The sequence below is a fragment of the Drosophila persimilis genome, unplaced genomic scaffold (assembly GCF_003286085.1).
Source record: "Drosophila persimilis strain 14011-0111.01,24,50 unplaced genomic scaffold, DperRS2 tig00000732-arrow-arrow-pilon, whole genome shotgun sequence".
NCBI lineage: Eukaryota > Metazoa > Arthropoda > Insecta > Diptera > Drosophilidae > Drosophila > Drosophila persimilis.
Window position 1 is genome coordinate 195,765 of NW_020825345.1, and position 27,273 is coordinate 223,037.

At 48.9% G+C, this 27,273-nt stretch overlaps 1 protein-coding gene across 1 annotated transcript in view; it reads right to left on the minus strand.

Annotated features, from left to right (window-relative positions):
* Nucleotides 1-21,824, minus strand: part of LOC6603267 (myb-like protein AA) — a 62,748-nt gene extending 40,924 nt beyond the window's left edge. Inside the window, exons 1-2 of the mRNA XM_026992390.1 lie at nucleotides 21,728-21,824; nucleotides 16,300-16,650 (exon numbers count right to left, since the gene is read on the minus strand). Coding sequence (XP_026848191.1) covers nucleotides 16,300-16,650; nucleotides 21,728-21,824 — 448 coding nt within the window. The remainder of the gene's footprint in view (nucleotides 1-16,299; nucleotides 16,651-21,727) is intronic.
* Between the last annotated feature and the right edge of the window lie 5,449 nt (nucleotides 21,825-27,273).

Genomic DNA, 27,273 nt, shown 5'->3' on the forward strand with positions numbered 1-27,273 from the left:
TATTTGAAGAGGCGGCTGGCGGTTGGCGACGGTCCTGCAAGGAGCGCAGGCGGTGGACGGGGGGGGGGGGGGGGGGAGGGGGCCTAGACAAAAGCCGCATAAAAGTTGCATTCTCAAGTTGTTGCCGGTTGTGCAAAAGGTTTCAGATGAAATATGGATACAACCATCAGCCGCTCCGTGATTCCCGATTAAAGCAATCTTAACCTTTATCAATAATTCACGTACTCCCCAGTGGTGGTCGTCCCTGCCTTTGGGAAGAGAACTCCCATTGTTCTGGGGCACGTGTCGTGTCATAATCAGCAGGGAAGAAGGCCACCAAAAGAAGGAGGAAGGAGCTCCTTGCATTCGATGGCTGCCCGATCTCGTATGATTCTCTCGAAATTTTCTAATTTACGCTTTTCTTTTTCCGGGGGCTTTCCCTTTGACTTTGGTTTGGTTTTTGTGCGGTGGTGCTGCCGCTGCCGCTGCCGATGCTGGTTGCAGTTTTCCAAGCGGAAAATTTGTCATTGTTGCCATTGCGTTTATTAATTAATTTGGCCGACCGAATGTCTCTCTGTCTCTCTGTCTCTCTGTCTGTCTGTCTGTTCTGTCCGTGTGGGCAATACATATTTTGCACATGAGTGAAATTGAATAGTTGTTTGGCTGTTTTGGCTGCAATTCTGCATAATTTGCCATGGCCATTGCCATTGCCATGGCATCGCATCGTTCATTGAATCATGCATGGCAGGGTCGAGACAACTCGCCGAGGCGTATGACAAAGAGAGAGAGAGAGAGAGTTTTTTAGGCCAGAATGAGCAGTGACCGCACCGCCCACCTACCACCGCCCACCTACCACCGCCCACCGCCCACCGCCCATTGGTTATGCATAATTTAATCAATTCTAAAGGTAAATTGAGTTCTAATTGAATGTCTTGTCCTGTCTCCTCGTCGCCTCGTCGCTCGTCTCCCGCTTGGGCCTATCCGTAAGTCAACAACCTATTAAGTCGCACTCCTGCCAACCGTAGACAATGATTCCTGTTGTCATGTCATCAGAACTTGCTCCATACATCTGGGAAAATCATTTTCTGCTTTTCTTTTCTTTTCTTTCTCTATTTTCATTTTGAGACAACCACAAAACCCAACAAAAAATGCCATCAAACAGTCTAAAAAAGTTCTGCCCTGGAATGTGTCCTACACTCGGCTTTTTTTGCACTTCTTCTTTCTCATCGCAAACAAGCCTTTTGTTATATGAGAAGCCTGGTCCTGGTCCTGGTCCTCGTCCTGGTCCTCGTCCTGGTCCTGCTACTGGGCCCCAGACACATGGTAAACATGTCAAATTGACGGCCTGCGAAGTGAAAGCGACGTCAGCCCGGCAGCCAGCCAGCCAGCCCCTCCGATGGCCAGCCACGCCCATGGGTTCTCCCCCGGTGTCTGCTTTCCATTTTTTTTAACCCATTTTTTGCTGCTCCTGCTGCTCCTGCTGTCGTTGCCGCCTCTGCCTTTGTCTTTCGTGGTGTGAATTATTAAAAGCCACAGAGCACAACGTCTAAATTAGCAGGAAGCAGCAGCCAGAAGCCAGAAGCCCCAGCAGCCCCCAGAAGAAAGGAATCAGTGGCAGCAGCAGATCCCGAAGAGAGGAATCACTGGCAGTGGCAGTGTGGCAGAATGCTCTAGCATTGTTTCACTTTCAGCCAAATGCAATCATCATCATCGTCGTCGTCGTCGTCGACGTCGTCATCATCATTATGATTATGATTATGATTATTGTCATTGTCATAGGCGGGCACGGCACGGCACCCACTCCGGCGGCCACGTTGCGCCACGTTGTGCGGCGTCTCCATGTCCTCTCGCCTGTCACTCATTCGCATAAACAGTTAATTATGCATAATATGCATTTTGCTGTCATGTTGTGCAATTTTTACCGCCCTCTGTGCTGGTGGGCCACCAGCTACCCCGCCTTGAATTTTTATTAGTCGCCCCCCACACACACTTCTCCTCGTCCTCGTCCTCGTCCTCTTCCTGTTGTTGTTGTTGCTGCTGTTGCTGTGGCTGTGTCGCGCATAGCGGTAATGTTTTTAATGCGTTCATTTGTGTGGGTGTCGGTGTGAGTATCTGCTTATCTATGGCTGTGTGTTTGTTGTGTTTGTGTTTGTGTTTGTGTCCGTTGCGGTGCGTTGGGTAATTGGCAGCCGGTAATTTAATGTACAGCGATGCAACATCATTAGGACGAAGAGTTGCAACAGCAGCAGGGGCAGCAGGGGCATCAGGGGCAGCAGCTGAAGCTGGTTGGTTCGTCGAAGGAGCTGCCGGCTTAATTGGAGGCAAGCTGCAGCTCTGAATCGTCGGTGGAAAACGTATGGTGTGGCGATAGCTTAAAAAGGATAATCGAACAAGAGAGTACCCCCCACGGGGCGAGGCCAGTGCCGAAACGTATGCAGAAAACAGTATAAAAAGGATAAAGGATGGCGGACGGAGGACCAGCAAAGCGATTTGCATAGGGGAGGAGCGGGCGGTTCGAGTGGTCGGTTAGCATAAAATTCACTTTAGCATTTCCGATGGCTGGCCATTTTTGCGTGGATCGCGTTTAAACTAGTGCCACAAACTGCTGCTGACAATTATTACATCCGCAGGACATTCCCATTCCCCGCCATCCCCCCCCTGACAGAAGGAGAGACAGGAAGCGGGGACACACCCACATGGAAACACACACGCACACACATTCACAGAACGGAAGTCGAAGAATGGCATGCCATGGCATGCCAGGGAGACGGAGACGGTGAGGGAGAGGAGAGCAGGGGGGGGCACATAAGAGAACTAACACGCCCGGACACTCCCCTCGAAAGGAGCTCCAAAAAAAAAACAACGAGAAATGGAGCGAGCAAATTAAAAAGGAAGAGGAAACGCATAAAAAATGGCGACGATTGAATTTAAATGTCCGGCCACTTGAGCCAGAATTCGGGCGTTGCGAGTCGTGTCATCCCCGCACCGTGTGTGGGTGGCTGGTGGGGGGGGGGTCGATGAGTTCATTTCCTTTTCCTTACCTCCCACCGCCTCGGCCGCCCCGGCCAATGTGCATTTGAGTAAGTCACGGGCGGAGGCCGTTTCCTTGGATCTCCTTGGCTGGCTCCAGTCCGGTCTGGTCCGATCCGGTCCCGTTCTGGTCAGTTTGGTTCGTCTGGCATTACGTGGAAAGTAGGCTGTTAATATGCATGACCGTGTGCCTCGAGTGGGGCCGGGCTCCTTTTACGGAGTACGTACATCTGTATGGACTAAGCTCTGTCTCTGGACAAAGGCCTGGCAGAGTCCTTTGAGTCGAACTTGGGGGCTTGGGTAGCCTTGATTTCCCTTTAAAGTTTCCCAGCCTCTCCTCTCTGCTTCCCTCCCCTCCCTTCCCCAATTAGAAGTATGTCAAAGTAAACATGTGCTCGCATAGAAAGCGCCTGCCAATGCCAATTCCACTTCCACTTTCTACTGCCGGCTGCTGGGGGCTGGGGCCAATCAAGCAGCAATCCCTGAAACAAGCTCAATCCTCTTCCTCCTCAGTCGCATTCAGGCGATTCATTAAGTGTTGAAAAGTTTTGCTTTTGGGCATTTCCCATTTCCCCATTTCCCATTTCCCCATTTCCCTTTTTCCTTGTACCCTATACTCTGTTTAGTTTTCCCTTTTGCTGGGCGCCAAACAATTTGCATACATCGAGGAGCAGCAGCAGCAGCAGCAGCACAAGTTTCCGCTCGCATGAAAAGCCAATGAAAGCCAAAGAGCGATGCTTGAATGGATCGCACATGGAGCTCAGCTCAACCTTGCAGCTCAACGACGGGACAATGCCACAGCACAACGGACAAAGGACAGAGGACGGCGGACAGCGGACGGCGGACGGAGGACGGCATGTGTGTGTGTGTCCATTGTGTGACTGACTGAAGAGACATTGCATTAAATTTATTTGAAAACGCCAAGCAAAGTCTCCGAAAACTAAAGTTTCAGAGAACACACTCCGGCCCACTCCACCACCCCTCACTCCCCCACTGCCGGCCTGATTTTCCCTTTAGCCAACAGCAAAAGTTGGACCAGAGCTTTGGCTTTTAGCTTCCAGCTCTATCCACAGCCGCATCTCGTGTTATTCCTCATGTTCTGTTGTTGCATGAATATTTGGATATTTTACGCTTCTCTCAGTTGCAGCTTTCTGTTTTTACTGTTGCATATTTGCTGCTGTTCCCGCTTGCCGCTTGCCGCTTGCCGCTCCCCGCCTCACCGCTCCACCTCCCAGTGCGGATGATGCTGCTGCCGGACTCTGCCCGAAATTAACTTAGACAATTTTAATTAAATTTTTTGGACAGTTTGGTTTTGCAGCTACATAATCAAGAAATTGTAGCCAGGCCAGAGCAGGCCAAAGCAGGCCAGAGATAGTTCTAAATTTTCCCACTGAGATATTAATTCTAGAGTCTGCACAAAGCGCAAATATTTTGCAAAAGAAGTCCTCAATGGGATGATGGGAGGCCGGGAAAATGTCATATAAACAGAAATGATTTTCATATAGCACAATTACCTGCCAGCGAAATGCGAGACAGTCACTGGATGGATGGCATGGTGACCCCGATTTGATGGAAGACATGGAAGATAGCTCCCACCACCAGCATTTACAATCTAATTAACTCACTCTCAACCGTCAGAGATCATTAGGAGCTGCATAATGCGTTGCTGGAATAAAAAAGAAAAGGAAAATTTCCACTCTTCCCATTCTCATTTCCATAATCAGCTCAACGAACGAGATAAAGAGGGAGAGAGAGAGAGCGAGAGAGAGCGAGAGAGATATAAAGATGGAGAGAGTGTGTGTCTCCTTGCGACATGTAATTCCATTACTTGGTCTATGAGAGAAGCCAATGAGACAAAGGCGTAGACGGGGCGGGGCATGGGCATGGGCATGGGGATGAATGTGGGGTTGGGGTAAGCCGCAAGGCCTCTGCAATCCAGGGAGACAGAGAGAGAAAACGGAAATAAAATAAAAAATATGTTGCATAATTTTGAGCTTTGTTCCGACTTAGTACCTTTCCACACACACACACACACACAGACACACACGGACACACACACACGCCTGCAGGCAGATCCTGGAGATCCTTTTGCGTCAACTTAACAGCGTAGAAAATATCCAAGGCAACAATAAGAACAATAGTTCCCCAGGGAGGTCCTGGCAAAAAGGCAAATGGAGCTCTCCCGCACACACACACACACAGACACAGATCCACGCATGCAAATCCTTTTTGCCCGACGGCAGATGCTGCTCCTCCTCCTCCTCGTCCTGCTCCTGCTGCTGCTGCTGCTGCTGCTGCCGCTGCTGCTCCTGTTGCTGCCTTCTTTTTTTTTATTTCCTTTCTTTTCGTATTTCAACATTTTTATTTTATTTTCACGACGCCTTTTGTAAGCGTCTTTTGGCCTCTGCTCGTGCCACGCCTTAGCGCCTGCCTTTTTCAATTTTTTATACCCCCCTCACACGCACACACGCACACCCACACACACACACACAAGCGAATGTGTACAAATGGATACAATTTTTACATATTTTTCTTACCTTTAAAAAATAATTTTCTCGACATTCTTCCGTTGGCTTTATTTTCGTAGCCGCTAACTTGAAACGGAATTCAAATGTATATTTAAATGCGAGCGGGGTGAAAGATAGAGCGCGAGTGTGGGTGTGGGTGTGGGTGGCAGTGGGGCTGTGGGGGTGAACACATGAACACCCGGTCCTACGCAGGAAGGAGCAGGAGGAGCACCAGGAGCGCCAAAGGAGGAGCAAACTGCAAGGCAGACGACACGGGCGCACACAAAGAAAAGGCAAATGGCGGCAGGAAGAAGAGACAATCACTAAAGCAACATCTCATTCGTGGCTCCCTCCCTGTATCCCTCTCCCTCTCCCTCTCCCCCTTTCCCTCGCTCTCTCGCTCTATCGCTATCTTGTTACCTCCCTCCTGCCAGTTGGGGATATTCTTTTTCTCTATGCAAATCGCATCTGTGTGGTTCCTGCCACTGCCACTGCCACTGCCACCCCTCCCCGTGGCAGCATTAGGCGTGCGTATGAATACATCTTCATGGATGTTTCGCATGTAAGAGCGAATGAAATAAAACCCAGATGTACGGACCAACAAAAATTGAGCAAGCCCGAAAGCTATAGGCGACATTCCGACTCTACGATACCTGCAGCTCGTGCCATTGATCCGCTGATCCATTGGAAAAGAGCATCACCGGACGCAGACCTGCCCAAGAATCGAATCTAGTGGCCCATCCAATCAGAGGTGGAGGCATCATCATTGATAAGTAATGTGCGGCATGAGGCTTTTCAAAACAATAGAGGAAAATATGTAAATTGCATACAAAATGGAAAGCGCCTTCGGAAGCAGCGTCTGCACTCGTACTCGCACTCGCACTCGCACTCGCACTCGTGTGTGCAGTTCCTGTGTATATTGTTTGCGGCGGACGGGGCGTATGTGTAATATGATTATCATAACGTCTCTCCAGTCTCCAGTCGTTTGCTGCATGGTTTCTTGAATTTATTGTACGACTACGTATTTCCTCCGCCCAGCAGCCAGGAAACCCATTGCCACTAGACCGAGACCGAGACCGAAACCGAGACCAAAACCAGAAACCCCATTCCCAGACCCAGGCCCAAGCCCAGGCCCATTGCCGATGCCAGGCTTTTCTATGGTTTTTCCCGGATGTTTTCTTTCGTTCGTTCTTGAGTTGCTTTCTTTTTGTCTTCAGCTGCATTATTGATAAAATATTTGCAAGCATTTTCTCGTATTTTCTTTTAATATGTAATGGGGAAAGCGAGTGGGAGTGCGAGGGGGAGTGGCAAAGCCAAAGCGGGCTCCTGCGAAGCCCCAGGAATCCAGCAGCTGCATTCATTCTGTGGCGTTAAAAGCCTTTTCTTTCGTCGACTCCTACGGATAAGTACTGTATGCGATGGAATCTTATAATTTATTTGCTTATTCATATGGGAATACGGCTCACGGCACACGGCACAGGGCACAGGGCACACGGCACACAGCACAGGGCACACGACTATGCAACAAGTGAGCGCCAGAGCCTGCGATTAACAAGGAACTTAGGATAATACTTATTCAGTTTGCTTTTGGCTTACCTTCTGGACAGTCAATTTCATTGTACATTTAATCAATACCATCAATACGCGATGAAACCGATGAGCTACTGATTGCCAAAGCACAAATTGATGGGAAAACTCGTTGCTGTGTATCGTCTATCGTTTACAAATTTTTGCACCAATTCAAGCGGTTAAGATATATCAGATCAGCGCGGATTTTAAGTGCATTTTCGCATCGAAATTGTTTCGTTTGTTCGTTGTTGATTGTTCGTTATTTTTGATTTTTGATTTTTGATTGCCGGCTGCCGGCTGCTGGCTGCTGGCTGCTGGCTGCTGCTGTTGTTGTGGCGAAATGGTAATTGAAGGAATGATACTCGTGGTACTCTGGCCGGGTCTACTCTGGCGCTAGCGCTGCCTTTGATGGTTGATTAGTTTTTTGCCAATATTCGATTTGGGCAATCGATTGGCGCTTGTTTGCACGGCAAATTATCTAGCTCTGGCTTCTATCTATCTGATTCTATGCCAATACCGTCGCCTGCCACGCCTCACCCTCCCCCCCTACACACACACACACACACACGCACACACATGGCCTCCGCCCTCTGTTTGTTTATTAATTCGAATTTTGGCCAAATATTCGCGAAGCGAAGCGATGCGCCGACGGCTATTTTGGCAAAGTGTTTGTATTGTTTTAGTTTTCAAGTATTTTCCCATTCACCCTGCCGCATGCCACATGCCCCGTGCCCCATGCCCCATGCCCAATGCCAAGGAGTGCTAGAATTTATGGCTGCCTCACTGCCTGCGGCCGCCTCTATTCTATTACCGCGAAGCGATTTATACTGAGTGGGATTCGGGTTTGTTTGAGTGTAAATTTAATTTACAGTTTGCGTGTGGCATTATCCCTGCAAGTGTGAATCTCCCACAAAACAGGGCGCATTGCGTATACGCAAAACGAGCTGGCAGCCGGCAGCCGGGAAATGAGCTCTCAACTAAACGGAAAGTGACTTTTGGCAGGAAAGTGGAGGCGGAAGAGTCGGTTCGGGGTATCACACATTTGAAGGGGATAAAGGCAGAGGCCTAACGTATCTCTAGTTTTCTGTGCAGCGGCATGTCGCTTGACACTACTCTCGGCTCTAGGGAACAGCTGTGAGTAGGGTCAGCAGCCGGGGAATTGACTTCTTTTTGGCCACATGTTTGTCCAACTTGTTACACACACACATACACACACACTCGAAGGGTTTTTTGGCGCCAAAACTGGATAATTTGCGTTTTATTTACCCGCTTTTGAACACTGTGGCTGGAGGTCGAGTTGAGTTTAGTTTTTGCACGGGTTTGCTCGTCAATCGGCGAGCCGAGCTGGCTGGAACTGTTCACCAAACTGCAGTTAAGACACCAAACAAAAAAATTCATGCAAAATTGCATTCACACGATCCGACAACGACGACGTGAACGATGATTATGCCGATGATTCCGATGAGCAGGAGTAACAACAGCAGCGGCAGCAGCAGGAGCATCGACAGCAACAGCAGCTCATTGTTGCGCTTGCCACATTGAATGCGTTGCGTTTTATGGCGGCGTTAGCCAGATGCGACGATGCGACTACCGGCCGCATTTGCCACACACACACACACACACACACACACACACACGCACACACTAGTGCACTCTCCAACAATCGCACACACACACACACGCCCACACACACACACCTACAGAGAGAATCGTCGGGAGATGAGCAACAGTCGGCACTGGCAGCGACTGAACGAGCGACCTTAACTTCCGTATTGCTCTCGTCGTGTCTTCGTTGTCGTCGTTGTCGTTCTCGTTGTCGGTGCCGTCGTTGTCGTTGTCGGTGTCGGTGTCGGTGTCACTGCCTCTCCACTTGGCTCCAAATTCGGCCAGCAGCTGTGTTTTCAACAATAAAAGTTATGCAAAAGCCGAAATAGCGGCGCAGCACCTAAAAGTATGCAGCACGAATGTAACAGCCGCAGCGGCAGCATCGGCACTCACTTCGCTGCCAACAGCGACGGCGACAGCGACAGCGACGTCAACGGCGACGGCGACTGCAGCTCGGGCTTCAGCGTCTGCGTCGCAGCAGCCATTAATGAGCATCAGCACTAGAGGCGGCAGCGGCAGCGGCAGCGGCAAAGCAACAGCAATTGAAGTAAATCTCTCAAATTGTTGCATACTTGAGGGAGAGCTTCCTCGCCGGAGAGCTTTCACTGTTAGGTGCCCTTCCCCTACATCAAAATCAACAACAACATCGCCTGCGAGGGGACCAATGGCCATCGTTGGAGCCACTGTTCAGTAACAGAGCAGAGGGACAAAGCTTTAAGCTGTTGGTGAAACCCGAAAGCTTTCTAGGGGCGGACCTAACAGAATGTTGTTTTAACAGAGAAATGTACGCCGACGGTGCAAGATTCCCTTGAGAATTAATAGGGGCTTTTGAAGCTTAGCATTTTTGGAAAAGAGGACCATTAACATTTCGGCTCGAATCCCCTTAGCAGACCCAAAGCTTCCAACAACAGATGGGAGTCTTAACATAGCCCATAACAGGGGTTGTCGCGAAGGGGTAGTACTGTAAGCTAACATTATCTAACCACCCCTCCCTGGAGCGAGTAGATAATGTATCTTAACGAAACTTTGGCAAAGTAACAACAGATAAGGGAGGGGTAGTAGGAGAGCGAGAGAGAGGGCGCAGAGAGAGAGAGCATCCGTTAGGGGTAGAAAACGGGCAGAACGGTTAGTTTCCCCAAACGGTAAAACGCTTTGCAACGTTGCAAATCAAATGAACGCTGTGCGGGCAGAGGAATTTCAGGCAATTGTCGGGGATTATTTGTCAAGTGAATAATAAATCGAGATTTAAAATTATCCCCCCACCCCCCCATAAAGAACTCGAGTTTCTGAATTCAAACTCAACTGCCAACTGCCAGCTGCTCTGGCCAGTAGCTGCTCAAGCCTGGCTTTCAGGCTTTTCCGTCTTAGCTTTTTCAACAACAGCCAGTGGCATGAGAGCTTTGGGAGGAGAGCCCCATCCGTAAGCCCCCAGTTGCAACTATCATAAAGTGCTCGTTTTATAGCTGGGACTTGCACCATAAACTGCACTGCAATGAAATTTTCATGGGGCCGGGCTGCCTTAGAGGAGGGATCTTCGATAGACAGGGGGGGACAGAGGGGGACTCGACTACAGTTTGGTTACCTGTTCATCAGTGGGTCAGATGCTTACTTTTCTGCATGCATAGCACTTTTCTTCGCCATCGTCAGCTCCTTAATTTCCCGGCACTCGCACTCGCTTGCCATTTTTATGATATTCATGACTCTATGCCGCAGACTCGACTCTCCTGCGTCGCCCCGCAGGTGGTGGCCGTGCGAGCATCTCACGTATAAATATTTTACGACGTCCTTCAGTCATTTACTTTTATTGCAATATTTGCTCACTCAACGTTTATGATGATCATTTTAAGCCATTTTTATGGGCAGAAGCTGCCGCTGCCGCCGCTGTTGCTGCTGTTGCATGAATCACAGTCGGCATCCGATGTGCCTGTGTCCATGTGAGGAGTGCCCCCAAATCCCTCGCCATGCGTGTGTCTGTCCGCCAACGTTGCTAAATATTTGTCTACCTTCCTGGGCCCCTTCCCGGCCTCCTTCTTGGCCCTGTTACGGCTCACGCCACTTGGCTACTTTGCTGCTTTTTATATAAATGGCAGCTCATTAAATTGCTGGCATCGTTTTCAGCTGCCAAGAGCGTAAATTGGCCAGGTGTGTGCGTGTGCTGGAGCCCCCCTTTCCACGCACTCATCTTTCACGGGCGAGTCCTGTGCGACTCCGTTCAAGGGCTTTCTGCTTGCCGCCTACTTAAACTATTTCGGGGCAAAAATTCTAATTTGCAGACAACTTCTCACCTCGTTTAACCTGCTGACCACGTAACGAGCAATGGACAACTTTCGCACCAGCACGTGCCCGAGCTGTGCCCGTGTCCTGGCCGTGTCTGGCCGTGTCCCGCCGTAACTATGTCAACTGCAGTCGAAATGTAACCATCCCGGAGTCCAAAAGTCGGGGCTTAGAAACTGTGCTAAAGTTTGTTGTGGGGGTGGGGTAGGGGGGGGGAGGCTTTTGGGCCGGAACTCGACTTAACGCTCGATTGCTTTGCCCTAAGCACTTTCAACTCTTTGAAGCCCTCAATATTTCAGTGGGTCTCGAGTGCTGGCTCCACTCTCGTCTCTTTCTTGGAAGAATGCCTGGCAAAAAGTGCACTTCATTTGATTTAAATTGATACGAAGTCAGTTTGAATTTCATTTGCAAAATGGAATGCCCAAAAAGGGGACAGAGCGGACAGGGCGGACAGGGCGGAGAGCAGCTCCAGTTATAAGTTATAATGGCCTGACCACAATTTCCCACTCGACAATGGCCAAAAGACATGCTCAAGTGCTCGCCTGGGCAGCAGTTGAAAGGAAAATTTTGTCATCTCAATGGAGATTGAAAACTCACTTTGTGCAAGGGTCTCCCCCACTCTCGATGCCCCCCGCTTTCTATCTCCATGTATGTGTGTGTTTGTGGCATACTTGAGATTACCAAATTACAGTTGCACAACATTCAAGGCATACACTTAGGCGCACTTAGGGCCAGAAGTCGCTTTCGGGTTATCAATAACCAAACTATGGCGCTGGCGCTGGCGCTGGCGCTGGAGGGGAAACTTTTTCATGGCTGGCACTTTGGCTGCCATTCCCTGGCATTCCCTGGCATTCCCTGGCATTCCCTGCCGTTCTATGCAGACTCCCACGTCTTCTTTCGTAGCGCCTAAAAGGCGGCTGCACTTTTTGTCCATTACCCGCCTCGAGTGCATCAAACTGTCATTTTGTTTGCGGGACTCCGCCGTGGGGCCGATCGGCTGTGCTCCAATAAACTTTGCCGAATCGACAGAGCAAAAACGCTGGCGTAGGTAACACATGATTGGAGATTGCCTTTCGCAAGTTTTCGGGGGAAACTTTAACAAAAAGAAATCGCAGGTTTTGCTTCCAATTCAATTTGTCCGCCAACTTTCTGTCTCTCTCTGGGAGAATCCCTGCCAAACTGTCCACAATAATCCAAAATTGACTAACCAAATAGAAATCACACACAATAGCATGACAAAACGGAGGAGAACATGGATGAAGGGGGTGCGAGAGGCAGTGGGGGTGAGGGTTTGGTCCTTCGTTACAGCGCACTGCGAATGCAATGAAGCGTTCGCTTATCCCATGTTATTCAATTGGACATTTGCGAAAAATTAAACACAGTCTGCAGCCAGCCAGTCCGCTCGGTCCACAAAACAAATGCAAAATCCACTCGGAAGCCCAACTTTGACCCACACCCGTACATTCGTAGAATTAACAACAATTGCAATTGCAGGACAGGATATGTAGGATGTTGCTGTGGGGGTCCCCACCATCCCCCCCCGCACAAAACACAGTCCATTGCACACACATCGACAATGACAAGTACATGGGCATAATAAAGTCTTGGAATTTATTTTTATGTGCATATAATAGAGGGCTGCACCCTCGGAGCCCTCGGAGCACTGGCAGGGCGGCAGAGCTCCCTCCCCCCCCACACACACACACACACACGCCCAATCATGCAGGCCAACGGACCCCCAGGAGACGCATTTCATCTGACAATGCGCAAAATTTTACGAGGCCAGGAAAAACAGCCCTACAGGAACCAGGAACCAAAGACCAGGAACTGGGATCTGAGACCTGGCACCAGGCACCAGGCAATGACTTCACCTCGTGTCCAATCGAATCCGTTGTTCTGTCCAGAACGAAGAGTCCAGAGTCCGCAACGAATTTTCGAATTTTGCCAATATTTGCGTAGTCATTCGGAGATTATCCTAATTGAGAATCTCGGCGTTAAGCTTGGAGGGGTTGCCGTTGCCGTTGCCCTCTGCCCTCTGCGAAGGGCTGGCGCTGGGGTTGATGCCCCCATGACAGGGGCACTGCCCAAATGGATAGATAGATGTCTCTATGTCTGTCTCGGGGTCTCGGGATGGATCTGGATCAGGATCTATAGATGAGGCGGAAGCATGAAATTGTCGCAATCAAAAGTGGAGTACACTGGTAGAAATTGGGGGGTAGAAGTGCCACTAAAAGGAGGGCACAAACTATCGCCTGTTTCCACTGTGTCCTCCACCCCCTTTGAGGCAGACCAAATGAAGCTCAAACAAGGCCCAATCTTGACCACTTTCTCCCCCAATCTCCTGTCACAATTCATTACGAGCTCTCAATTCGAGGCAAAAGAAAACATAAATAAACTTTTTGTTTTAGATTTCGTGACAAATGTACAGAAATGGCATTTTCCATCAACTCGGAGACCCGAAGCCGAAAGCCAAACCATTCCTGCCCTGCTGCGTGCGGAATTATCACTGGAAAGAAAATATTTACACAGGCGAAAGGTCCCGTAGACCCACAGAGGCACGGGCGGACAAGTGTACGACCCACACCCACACAGGAAGCCGACTGTCGAAGCCAAAAAGGATTACTTATCGCATATTTTGACATAAGTTAAGTTCATCAGTGAAATACGAGAGTCAATTGTCCCGCTCCGAAGAGAGATGGGGCGCTTAAACCAATGTCCAGACTGCCACACTGCCAGACAGACAGACAGAGGGCCGACATCGTCTGTCTACTCGTTCGTGTGATGGGTCAATTGTGATAAGCCGAATGTCCGAATGGCCACCCCCGGATGGGGACGTGGACGGGGCTGGCTGCTTTGTTCTAGGCCCTGCCACTTCTGGGCCCGCCTGCGTTTATTTGCATTCGGCTTTGTTTCTGTTTGCAGTGAAATCGAGGCAGGACGACTGTAAAATTGGCAAATATCTATCGAACAATTGACAGTTTAGGGCGGAAAGCCCCGGCAAAAAGCCCCTCGCAATTGATGGACAGCCTGGATGGACATTCTGGACATATGCGAAGGGCCGGACCGAATCCCGGCGAATGCCAAGATTGGGCAAAATAAAAAAAAAGGATTTAATTCCCAGCTTATTCGTAGTCTTTATTTGTAGGTCTTCGCAACGAATGAAAGCGTTAACCCCCACCCCCACCACCACCACCACCCCCACCCCTTCTCTAATTCCTTTGTCCGATGGCAAAATTTGGCATTTCAATCGCTGGGCAATGAATTTGCCGAGTGGAACATGCGTAAGGGGGAATAATTAGAAGTGCTCGCGAATAACCCTCGACAAACCCGCACAATCTGCTGCTACAAACAACAGGAAAAAAGGAGGCAAGCCCGATCTCTCCTCACAGGCTTGGGCCGTAGTCTTTTTAGGCCCACAATTTCCTTTACTTTCATTTGCAGAACTGGGCTTCTCAATGTATTGAAGGGCAATTAAATATGGAAACTATTTCGATGCAACTCTTTAAGCCAGAGCAACACTCGCCAGCAGGCACTACGTACGTGTGTAGTTAGCTCTCAGCATCTTGCGTGCATCTACGCCGATATCAGGAGGGGGGCTGGGGCGAAACTATGTAGCCACGGGCCATACACAAGTCAAAACAAAACAGAACCCAACACACAAAGGACTCCTCCGACCTCGGGACCTGCTGGGACTCCAGACCGAGACCCAGACCCAGACTACAACATCGACGGCGACCGGCACTGCCACTGCCACTGCCACTGCCACTGCCACTGCCACTCTGTCTACTCATCCACAGCCGCGCCTGGTTGTAAAGATATAAAATCAGACAACTGCAACAACAGAACTACAAGAGGCCCCCGAAGGAGGAGGCAGTGCGGAGCAGGACAGGACAGGATAGCAAGACGGCAGGACAGGCGGTTGTTATGTCCTCGTCCTCGTCCTCTGTCTGTGTGTGTGTGTGTGTGTGTGTTGTCAGCTGCAGCGGCGATTTGTAGCGCCACAAGGATAATCACACTTTTAATCGTGATTTAAGTTTATGGCGCTGGGTGCTCGTTTAGTTTCCTGTTACTTGCTACAACAACGATGCATCTCCTTGCAGCGTCTGAGGATTTTTTTCAATTCCTTTCTCATGGCTTCATCAGCCGCAGCGTCTGCAGGAGGCTGGCGGGAGGCAGGAGCCAGGAGCCTGACTGCTTGTTAAGTTTCCCGCTTTCATTTTTATATTTTTAATGATTTTTATTGCATAACTGGCGGCGTCCTTCTCGACCTACGCCCAATAAGGACCGGGCGGGCCGGGCACGACCACGACCACGACCCCGGCCAGGCAATTGCACTTTGCCACATTTTATGGCCAGCCCCCCCAAGAAGGAAGCCAACAATGGAGCAAAGAAAAGCCAGAGTCGTGATTTGTTGTTACTGCCCGTTGGGCTTGGCAAGGCAGGGCCAGACAGGAGAAGCGCTCCAGGAAGAGCTTTAAGAATAGACTAGGATCGGATCAGTTCTACATTTCCCTCTGTTATCCCTGGTTCCGGCTGTAATCCCCGTGCGGGGACAGGTCCATCTCCCCACAAATACTGTGATTCCGTCATAGTAGCTCCCTCAATAGTTGGGATTCCCATGTCTCTGTGTATCTGCCACCACACCACCCCTTGCCGAGCGATCCTCGTTGTAATTTGTTGCTAAGCAAACTCTCATTTACCCGCCCCTCGACAATGCTGTAGCTCTACCTGGTTCGTTTACTTTTACAAATTATAAGCACTCACATAAATTTCACTTACTGCTGCCGTCGCTGCCGCCGCCGCTGCCGTCCCAGTGGGTGCCAAGCCAAGTTTGGCTGCCAGTCTGAGCCAGAGACTCGGAGACTCGGAGACTCGGGGACTGTGAGCTATGAGCACCTTTTTGTGAGCTCGTAATTAGAAGGGAAATCACAGAGAGGAGCACGGGAGGAAGGAGTCTGGGCTACTGGCCACCAACTTAAGATGATGGGAGAGCAGGACTACGGCTGTTACGGCTGCTACGGCAGGGAATTGGCCACTTGAAATGCAAATTGCGTGCAAATTATGGCAAGCTGCCAGCCAACCGGTGGCAGGTGGGCAAGTTTTTTTTGCCCCGTTGTTTTCCTGGTTCATTGCGGAAGAGGAAATATTACTTAGGACCCGGAAAGTTGTGTTTTTAATTGCTCGAGTTTTAATTCAATTTCCGGCTATGCATTTTATGCATCTTCCCCGACCGGAAGCCACTCTGCGGCGGAGCAGAAGACTACTGTTTATGGTTGAATATTGACCACAGGCTCCATCGGCTCCCCTCCTCCCATATAGCATGGCCCGCACTTACCGTTATTATGAGTTAGAAAAGCGTTCTCTGCCTCCGAAGACGATGATCCTTGGTGCTCATTATTGGCGTTCGACGACGAGGATGAGTTGGAGAAGTCGTAGGGATGGCTTAGACTATTACTTCCGCCGGCAGTAGAGGCGGCCAGGGCCTTGAACAGGTGAGCAGTGCGTTGCTGTTGGGTCTGCTGCTGCTGTTGTTGCTGTTGCTGTTGTTGCTGTTGCTGTTGGGGTGGTATATAGGGATTGTTGTAGATGTTGCGAGTGTCGTTCGATGGTTGCAGGTTGTATTGTTGCTGTTGCTGAAGCGTGTTATTGGCGCTCAGACCGTTCACCGTAAAATGCCGTGATTTGGCTGAAAAGAAGAGCACGGCAGAGAGAATACGGTTAAAAAATGGAAGCTTACAAAAGAAAAAGCAAAAGAAAACTTTTTTTTCTTGTCATCACAGTTGGTACCCGCTCCGTGCCACACCGTGCCCCTCGCCAGCCACTCCTTACGCCTAATTGCATGCATTGAAATATGCAAATGAGTCCAAGGGGCATGCGGCATGTGGCATGTGTGGCTGTGTGTGTCTGTCTTCGTTTGCTTCAATTAAAGCATTTTCGCTGCTCTGCTCGGAAAGGTTTGGGGCTTTCACATTTCCTCCGCTCATCGTAGCCGCCTATTGTTGCTTTTCTCATATGAATTATGCATGGCACTGACAGCCCGAGCCGCATGCAGCCGAAGCTCTTGATACCCTGGCAGCTCCACTCCAATGCGGATTGAATTCGCCCGATCTATGGCAGAGGAAGACCCTTGGAAGTGCTCACTTCGCTGCTGAAGTCGCAGTACCCTCTTTGAGGGTATACACCCGATGCCCTCGCTCCTCCCGTTCTGCGGAAATAATGTTGACGCGAAAGCTGTGATAATGAAGCAGGCAAAAAGCAAAATGTCACCTCTCTCTCTCTCGCTCTCTCTCGCTCTCCCTCTGCTCCCCTCATGCCCGAAAAAATTATGCTAACCCTTTCAATTTTCCACAAGCAGCCCGCTCGGAAAAGTTGCTCCTTGCCTTTCCGAGAACGAGGTTGCTGTTGCTGTTGTTGTTGTTGTTGTTGATGCTGCCTGCTACCGCTTTTTGCATATTAATTATGCATGTTTTCGGTTGGTGTGAAGGCATCAACACATTGTTTGAATTTTAAGCAACACAAGCGACAAAATTAGGGGTAAACTGACTGCCAGCGAACGGAGGTGGAGTCCACAGTCTCCCTTTGGGGCCTTTCACACTCCGATTTGTTCGGCAGTAGCCCCAACTGTGTAAATATTAAGTGCGAAAGATAACGAGCTAATAACTCACTTAATTTTTGGCTCTTTTGTGTCTGCCTGAATGTGGCTTTGGCCCGGATCGGATAGGATCAAAGAGGAAGCGGGCAGGGAGCGGCAGGAACGGCAGAGGGCGGTGGAAATAATGCGATCTGTTCGCTGAAAACAGCCGAAAACCAGTCGTGACGGGGGGATCTGTTTCCATTCCTTTATATCACGCTCAATCCGCCAGGAAGAGACTGAGATCCGCCTACAATAATGGCCCGATTTGATCAAAATATCCGTCATGACAGCAGCCGGCAATGTACAAGCGTGCGGCTATCATGCCACAGAATGGAGTCACCAGTTGGCGGCGACCCCCAGTGGCATCTATCAACTGATCGGCCCCAGAAGTTCGCAGACTGTTGTCCCCTGCACAAACATTCAGGGATCTCCAAGGAGGATCCCACCAGAAAGATACGAACCAATTAAAGACAGCTTTCGTCTTATTGTGCCTTTAGAGATAGATCTTGAGCAATTCAATGAAAAAATAAGATACACGCCGGCGTATGTATGTATCTAGAACTCAGGGATGCCTTTTGGCAGGACATCAGGGAGAAGGAAGTCTCCTTAACAGACCAAATCAGACTTTACCTCCTTCCAAGGAAGCCAAAGGAGGAAAGCGGCTTAACAAGACCCAGACACACTCAGAAACACAAGAGCCACCGACCACCATTCACGACTATGAGGTTCTGTGGCAGTTTGAAAGGATTTCATGTGCCCAAATCCAGATGAAGAGCTCTCAGTGACAGCTGGATAAGTTTTTCACTTGCCGCGGCAGTCCAGAATCATTCGAATCCCTTTGACATTGCCGACGATCTGTAGTTATTGGTTCGACGACCCGGAGAGTCACAGTTCCTTCCCGTCGATTGTTTTCTGTTTGCGTATTGGCCAAGAACTGATACCCTTCTTCGAGGTGGCCAAGTTCCAGGGACATTAATGAGCCGGGACCCTGGCGGCAGCGATTGGGAGCAGGATGGCCTCCACACCTATCTGTCGGCCCGCAGCTCCAAGTCTCAACTGATTTTTCCCGATCGAGATATATGCCTTCCGATGGAAAACAAATTACGCGGCTATGATGCTTTTGGCGTCCAAGGGGCATCCCTCTTTGCTCATCCACTCCTCCCCGTTATCCTGCCATTACCTCTGCTCGATTTGCCTATCGATATTCCAATATCTTCCGCTTTAAAGGTCAGTTCCATTCAGGCCCAAAACAAGACTTCAATGTCAATTTCCCGGCGATAAAAGTGCGGAGGCACAACACGCGTCGCGGTTTAAAAAGCAATGTCAATAAATTTTCACTAGAACGAATTTATTGGTAAATCCCCCCCCGCTTTATGACACAGAGCCGCCATAGGCAAGGCCATGCCCAGGCCCAGGACCAGGGCCAGGACCAGGACCAGGCCCAGACTAAGGCCCACGTCCGGACAGGAAGCTCAGACTCAACCCGTTGATGCCGGGGCCAAATCTGCGACGCGTCTAAATGTCAATAAAAAACACATTCGGCTACCCAACGATTTTCTGGATTTTCGGGAGCATGGGGAGAAATTCGCTTCGTTTAGCGACGAAATAATGACACAAAATCGCATAATTCGACGAGCGGGAAAAGGGTTTTCCCGCACCGATGCGGAGGCTATTGGGGAAACAGAAAACCAAAGTGCCAAAATGTCAAAGTGAAAGTCAAGGAAGCAACATTCAAATTGCCTGATTTAGTAGACGCTTGGGGGCAGCAGCCAAATCTCCACGGAGGGGATGGAAAAATATTAGCAACAACAAAGGAATAAAGCATTCTATATACACGAGTGTGTGTGTGTGTGTGTGTGTGTGTGTAAGAAAACTAGCAACAACAGAAAGAAGATAAATATATAAAAATTGTGTGGCAATAAAATTTGCGTAAATAGTCCAATTTGCATTGAATGTGGCCCTTATTTATGGCACTGGCTGGGACTGGGACTGGGACTGTACCCCGGGAGGCATTTGGGGGCACCATTGCGCAATCAGGCAACCCTAGAAAATGGAAAATGGGGGGATTGGCATCGGGTGGGGGGTATTGTTAGTTGTGTGCCTTTTGTTGTTGTTGCTGCTGTTACCGCTTTTGTTAGCCAAGTGTAAATTTGCCAAAATTTTGTTCAAAAAAAAAAAAAAAATAATAATAAAATAAATAAAAAATGGGCAATGGCTGGAAATAGAAGTGAAAATGGTAATGGGACTGGGAATGGATCTGGCGACACTTGGAATGGGCTGTTATGCTACCGAATTATCAACGGCCCATCAACGAAGCCTCGTCACGGAGAAAACTTAAAGTTCAACTGGCGATGGGCTCATGGGGCGGGGGGGAGGATGATGGACTGCCGCTAGGGTGGGGTGGTGGATGGGGGGAGGATTATGTAATCCACGTAATTAATTCAGCAACCAATCAATCGGGCAATCCGCAATCGGAGGAGCAGCGCACCTTTTGTTTCGCTTTCCAAACTTTGCCCAGACGAAAGCACTTGAAAAAGTTTCCACTCACAATGCCCGCAATCAGGTCTCCGGAACAATTAACAATCGATGCAGCCAATTAACAATTAAAGGAAAGCCCCACCCCTCGAAAAAGGGGGGAGGGCAGGGAAAGTTGCTTGGTTGCTTGGTGGGGAAAACTTTGTACAGCGAGGGAAAAGTTACCACCCGCGATTCACCCGAGCTGAACAAATTTTATAAATAAATGCTAAATCCCCCATAAATATTTGAAAGCCTCCAAATATACATATTCCAAGGACACACCCCCATCGATCCCCAAATCAACTATTTATGTCCGTCAGGCAGCAGGCAGCAGGCAGCAGGCGATGGAACCAATTGGTTTTCACACGCACGATTCAAACGTGGGGGCAGGAGGCAGGGGGCAGGGGGTCGGGCACAACTAATAATAATTACCCTCTATAATTTTGGATTGCATTAAACATTCAAATTGCAGCAATTAGGGGCGAAATTAAGTGCTGAGACGAGCTGCATAAGAGGGTTACGGGTTCTTTAAGCTCTTCCCCAGTCCACACGATTCCATTCCCCTCCCCCTCCACCGTCAACTCCTCGAGATGGACTAAACGCATTAGCATCGTGGCAGGATTGGGCCTGAGACCTGGAACACTTGAACAGATGTCCTGGCATTTGAAATTCACAAAACTAAAAGCAAATGGGGATAGGAAAATAGGAAATGTGAAATGCGAAATGCCGCTGACTCATTCTCTTCCGGAAAAGACAAAGCCAAAGGACGGAGCACGGACTACGGGCGTAGGGGGGACAACACCTTGTTGTCCCTGGCTGAAGGATGAAGATGAAGCCAACGAAGCTGTCAATGACAGTTGGCTGTTGTCACCCTCGCCCCAGGACCAGCAGTACGGGCGTCTCTCCACGGAATGGAATGGAAAATTCGCACAGCTGAGGACTGATGAAGAAGGGACAGAAGTTATCTGCCTGAATAATTCCGGGAAGGCTTAGAGGTGGGCCAAGGAGCCAGCTCCCGTCCGTTCTCTAATGCATGTTTGGCATTTACATAATTCCCATTGGACGGGCGGACCGATGGACGGGCAGGGGAGGGGAGGGCAGGGGAGGGGAGGGGGTTGCAAGCACTTGACTCGCACCAGCCCAAAAACCCAACCCAAACCAAATATCAATTACAATCACGCAATCGGAACAACACGGCGACGGATCAGGGACAACAACAAGCAAATTAATTGAAATCAATGCAAATGCCCAGAGCAGGATGCCCACAAAAGGATATCTGGACCTCAAGGGTTGCTCTACTGCTCGTACTGCTTCCATTTCGGGTCTTTTTCAATTTCAATAGGCAATCGCATTTGTCAGCGGCTTAAGTCGCGCTGCGCCACCCATCAGCCGCTCCCCGAGGCGGCCGTGCCCTCTCCGTCTGCCCTCCGTCTGCCCACCGTCTGCTCTCCTCCATTGTTGTCCAACATGTCAAAGCAATTGCAAACATTCGGGGGCTGCCATTCATTTATCAGATGAATCGCGAGAGCTGAATCGGTTTTACTTTTTCACCCGCTCGCTCGCTCGTTCGCTCGCTTGATCTATGGATTCGATTTCGCGGTTTGCTGAGCACCGCCAGCGTAAAGATAACGCTCCGATAAGTAGAGTCCCGCTCGGTACTCATCCTGATCCACCACGTCCACCGCTTCCACCGCTTCCACCACTTCCATTGCGCAATATGTCACCGTGTTTCTGGCGGCTTCTGTGGGCATTCAATGGCTGAGCTCTGCGGGACCCGGGCTCAGGTCCTTGAACATATGCCACAATTAAATGTGTCGTTTAAAATTGAAAGTGAATGCAAATCAGGGGCAAGCTTTCACATGCACACAGCTCACGGATGCAGGGAAAAGCTTTATCTACGGAGATCAGACAGAGCTTCCAAAGCTCACCAATACTTTGACATTTATTGTGCTTGTATTCTTCAGTCACATTTACTTGAAATCCCGCCTGGGGCTGCCGCACCACTAAAAATGCGTTTTCTTTGCATGTTTCCATTTTTCCCGAAAATATTTTGCGTAATATTCAAATGCTAATGACTACATTTGCCTGCCCCTGCCGTTGCCGCACAGCCTGCCACCGAGGGGAGACGAGACCATTGACATATTCAACTCATTAAACCAACATTCAGCGCTGTGCCCGCGACACAATGCCGGGGAACTCAACTGAATAGAACGGAGCTGAAAAGGCAAAAAAGGATCGCCGGCTGCCGTGCGGATGTATTTGCCAGGCTAATAATAAACACCCAGTCAACAACAACAACAACAACAAAAAAAAACGAGAGAAAATAACCGACAAAAAGAAGCCAGGACGAGGGACAGGCCCAGGACCAGGGCGAATGATGAATGCTAGAGTGCGAGAACAATGGCCACAATGGGTAACAGGATCAAAAATCAGCAACAAGAGAACAACCCAGACCCAGACCCAGGTCCGGGCCCAGGTCCAGGCGCAGACCCAGCAGAGGGCTAGAGGGTTCATTAAAACTGCGTCTCGTCTGACACGGGGTGCAGACTGAAGATTGAACTACCCCCGGGTGCGGAGATCAAAGCAAACTGCAACTGCCATTAGCATCGCCTCGTACGTACGTACTACATCGAAATGCTACATCGTATTCCGCTTTTTATGGCCAAAGCAGGGCTGGGCAGGGCAAAAACTTATTACAAAAAGTTGACATTGTGTCAAACACGGCATAACGAGCGGACGAGAGCAGCGAGAGCCACACCTTTCGCCAAAACCGAATCCCGACTGCCGAATCCCGTCGAGCGTCGAACGTCGAACGTCGAACGTCGAGCGTCGAGCGTCGTGCGGTTCGCAGTCGCAATTATTGCGTTTGAATTGTCAACACCCCCGTTGAGAGATGTGGCAATGCGAATGGCATGAGTGTGTGGGCAGGGGACTGCACAGGGGATTGGGAATATAGCGTTGGTCAAAACCGAAATACGCCACGGGTCATACGCCGAACCACTCCCATTCCCACTCGTTGGCTCGTTTACGGGGATATCTCTCTCTGTGTGTGTGTATCTGTGTGTCTGCCTGTGTGTCTGTGTGTATCGTGTGGTGTGTGTTTTTAACGCGTCGGGTGTCGATTGTAACAATAACATTGCCCAGAGCGCAGATTTGCGCCTCTCTAACGATGATGATGACAACGTCGACGGGTTACTGCCACCGCCACCGCCACCGCCCCCCACCCTCAAAGCCATGGCCATTTCCCTCCCATCAATGATGACCCAATGGAGAGATGTGGGAAATGTGTCATTATTTTTAACAATTTTTCCGTGCTGTTTGGCTCATGGCACCTTCTGTAATTTACGACCTTAGCTTCTTCTGCTCTGACGGACTTTGATGATGATAATTGGGTGGGGGGGAGGATGCCTATGCCTGGATGCCAGCTAATGGGGCTCCGGCCACAGTTTTGGGGCTATGCATTAGCTTTTGTCTGTTTTGATCAGCTTTTAATCATCAGCTTTTCGGTAAATTCTCGTGAGCTATTGACACAGCCCCAGTGTTAACCTTCCTACAACACTTCATCATTGCCCACATCGCAAAAACAGAGAGAGAGCTGCAGCTTAAATCACAAATGAAGGGACACAGGGATAGATGGAGTCGAGAGACGGAGATACGGAGGGACGGAGAGGCAGCCAATAAATCAGATTTATTGGTTTTCAAAACAGATTTTCGGGGCGCCAGAGACCAAAACCACAATGCGAGTAAAACGAAGTGAATGCAATCTTTTTGCAGCCCTCCTCCGCAATCGCCAATCCGCAATCCGCTCTGAATGTTGCCATGACACTTCTGACCATATGGCCGGAATGCCCAATGCCCAACTATCGCTCCGAAATCCATCACAAGTGGCACGGACGCATTGATGACACAAAGCGTGGAAGGATTAAGCCGCCGCGGAGCGGAGCGGAGCGGAGAGGAGCGCAGAGAAGTAGACAATGAAAGTTCATCATGGCCGCAGGACGGAGAACGGCAAACGGAGCAGGACCCAGGACCCAGGATGATGCCGATGCCAATGCCGCTGCCGGGCACTTGGTCGACGTTCGCTGGCAATTTGTCGCTCGTTTAGTTGAGTTGTGCGACAAAAATAGAATAAATGGCACAGATAATGGAAAAAAATGGACAGCTGGATGGGATGAAATGTGATGCGGTAGGACGGGATGCGATGCGATGCGATGGGATGTGGAAGGACGAGGAACAGTAAACCGCTGGCCAGGGCTGCAGCCACGTCCATAGTCCTGCAGCTCCTGGTAATCCGACGATTAATTAAAAATGTTGTCCTCGGTAAAGGGCTTAAAAATTGAAATTGATTGCCGCCGCAGCTCGGCTCGGTTCGGCTTATGCAAAGTTTTTGCCCCCCAACCCCCTCCCCCCCGCCTCCATCCCATGCCCGTCCTGTGAGGTTCTCCTTGTGCAATTTGAGGAAAGTTGTTTATGCTAAATAACAATAAATATAAATACAATCGCAGTTATTACTGGGGGCGCAAAATACTCCAGGGAGCCGAAAGTCATCAACGGAGGCACAGAACCCATCATCATCACCATCGCCATCGCCATCGCCATGCCAAGCTTCACCTGAAGGGAAAATCGCTTAACAAGCTCCCGGCGGGAAATCCCCGGAGAGTTGCGCGGGGCCGGCGCACAAAAGTAAAACGGAGAAAGTCAAGCAATGAAATCGTGAAAATTCATTTGGAAAAGTTTACATATTTCAGGCACTAAAGTTCAAGACAATTACCGAAGCAGCATTTTTATTTCTAATCAAGTCTCCCGTTTTTTTTGTTTCCTTTACTCAAACACTCCAGCGGTTACAACCAGAGAAAACAGCACCAATGGATTTGGCCAGAGAGTGGACTTCCATTTTTTATATCAATACGAAAATATTTCATATTTATGTTAAATATATTTAAAATATAATATAATAATAAAAATAGCAATAATAATAATAATAATAATATAATAAAATATAATAAATAACAAAAACAAAATAATAATAATAATTTAATATAAATATGAAATATATTCAAAATCAATTAAAAATAGTTTTCATATTAATTCATTAATATTTTATTAATTCATATTAATTAATTCATTTAATATAAATATGAAATATATTTAAAATCAATTTAAAATATTTTCCACATTTAAATTAAATATTTCATAGAAATATGAAACCCAATAAGTTACAAATTGAATATATTAGATATATTTTAATGTGCTATATATTTATATTTTGTAATAAAATATTGTATATTAAATAAAACTAAATTCTATTTAATTTTGTGCTTAAAAACCGCATATGTAATCCAAATATTAAACACTTTTCTCTGAGTGTAGCTGGGGGATGGGATGTGGATTCGTTTGATCATTAGTTTTCCCGCTAATATGGAAAATTCACATGCAAATCAATGGGGAACACCGCACCACCCGCTTGGGCAATGCACAACCCCCGCCCCTGACCCTAAAGCACACACGCGGCAGAAGTTTTCTTTCGCTGTGATTTCCATCGAACCAACCCCTGCTCCGTGCTCCGCTCTCCACGCTCAGCGCTCTCTGTGGACCAGTTCTGTGAACAATGAAAAGCCAATGTCATTTTCTCATATCAATTAGTTACAAGCGAGTACACTTGATTCATTAGCGTGATAATTACAACCAGACAACGCTGCTCGGGCAGCAAAAAGAGCGCGGGATGAGGCCACGACGACGATGATGATGATGAGAACTTGACATGTTCTTGGAAAAGTTTCCCACGAGAAGGAGCTTCAAAAACAAAGCCAAACCCACTTTGTCACGATGAGTGGGTGGCTCCTGAATAACAGAACAACAAAAACAACAAAAAAAAAAAGGAAAAAAACAGCAAATTAGGATAGCCGACGTAGTGGATACCCTGGCAGATCCTTCGTTTCCCATGGCATAAGTTGGCTTTTGTCTGCGTTGCAAGCAGCTACGGAAAATCATGGCACCCCCCCCGCCACACCCCTGCAGGGGAAAGTCATGCAACTAAAGCTTAAGGTCGAAAAGCGGTCCGAAAGCGGAAAATGAAAAGGGAAAAAGTGAAATGACAAAGTCAACAGCCGCGACAACAAATTGCCGAACGACCGAAGCATGAAACTCGACTCGGATGTATCTTCAGGTACTAGCCGAGGGGACAGAGTGGAGGCTGAATGGAGGATGGGAGGATGGGAGGATGGCTGGCAGAGCAACTACAAAAATGGAATATCCCCTAAGCCAAATCCCCTCAATGATAATAAAGTGAATCCTTTCAGCGACAAACGACAAACGACAAACGGCAAACGACAAACGACAAACCCTTTTAATTGGACTACAAAGCAGCAAGAGGCGGAGGAGTGGCATTGCGGAATTCTTTCGCTTTAAAGCCCTGCCGGAATGGCAGGATGGCAGGATGGCTGCCTGCCTGCCTGCCTGCCACGTCTGTTGCCAAGACAATTGATTTCATCTGCCCCATAACTCATCTATCGCCCAGGACGAACCCCTTTGCCTCTCACGTGTGGTACCGAGTATCTATGAGTTCGATTCCGATTCCGATTCCGAATTCGCGACGCATTTTCCCTTTGATTTGTGTTAAATTATACCTTATGCTCCGCTCGTGTCGAACCCGAATCTGAATCCACCCCTAGCTAGTCGCACCGCCCCTCCCCTCTACTGTGTTTGAAATTTGTCATATTTACCCTTGTGTGCGCTAATTGCAGTTTGTTCAGTTGTGTTTGGCCCGATTCTGAGGTTAAGGCGTTGAGTATTTGCTCAGCAGATTTGTGTCGGCCTTCGACTGGTCCAGATCCCGTTCCCATTCCCATTCCCATTCCCGTTTCAGTTGATGATCTAAATTGAAATGTAATTTACTGCACAAACAGGAAACGCCATAAGCCATTCGACAAACAGCTAAACTTTGGACCCATAGATGTCCTTACCTTTGACACACTTCCACTTTCCCACCGTGTTTTGGGTGCAAATCGATAACAAAAATGCAATCCCCGGTGGGGAAGAAGACCCAAACAATTATCACATAACAATTTCCCCTGGAGCTCAAAGCGAGCAAGATTCCCCCGCCCACTCAATGTTTAATTTCCTTTCAATTTATGCTAGAAATCGGGCCAAGCCAAGCCA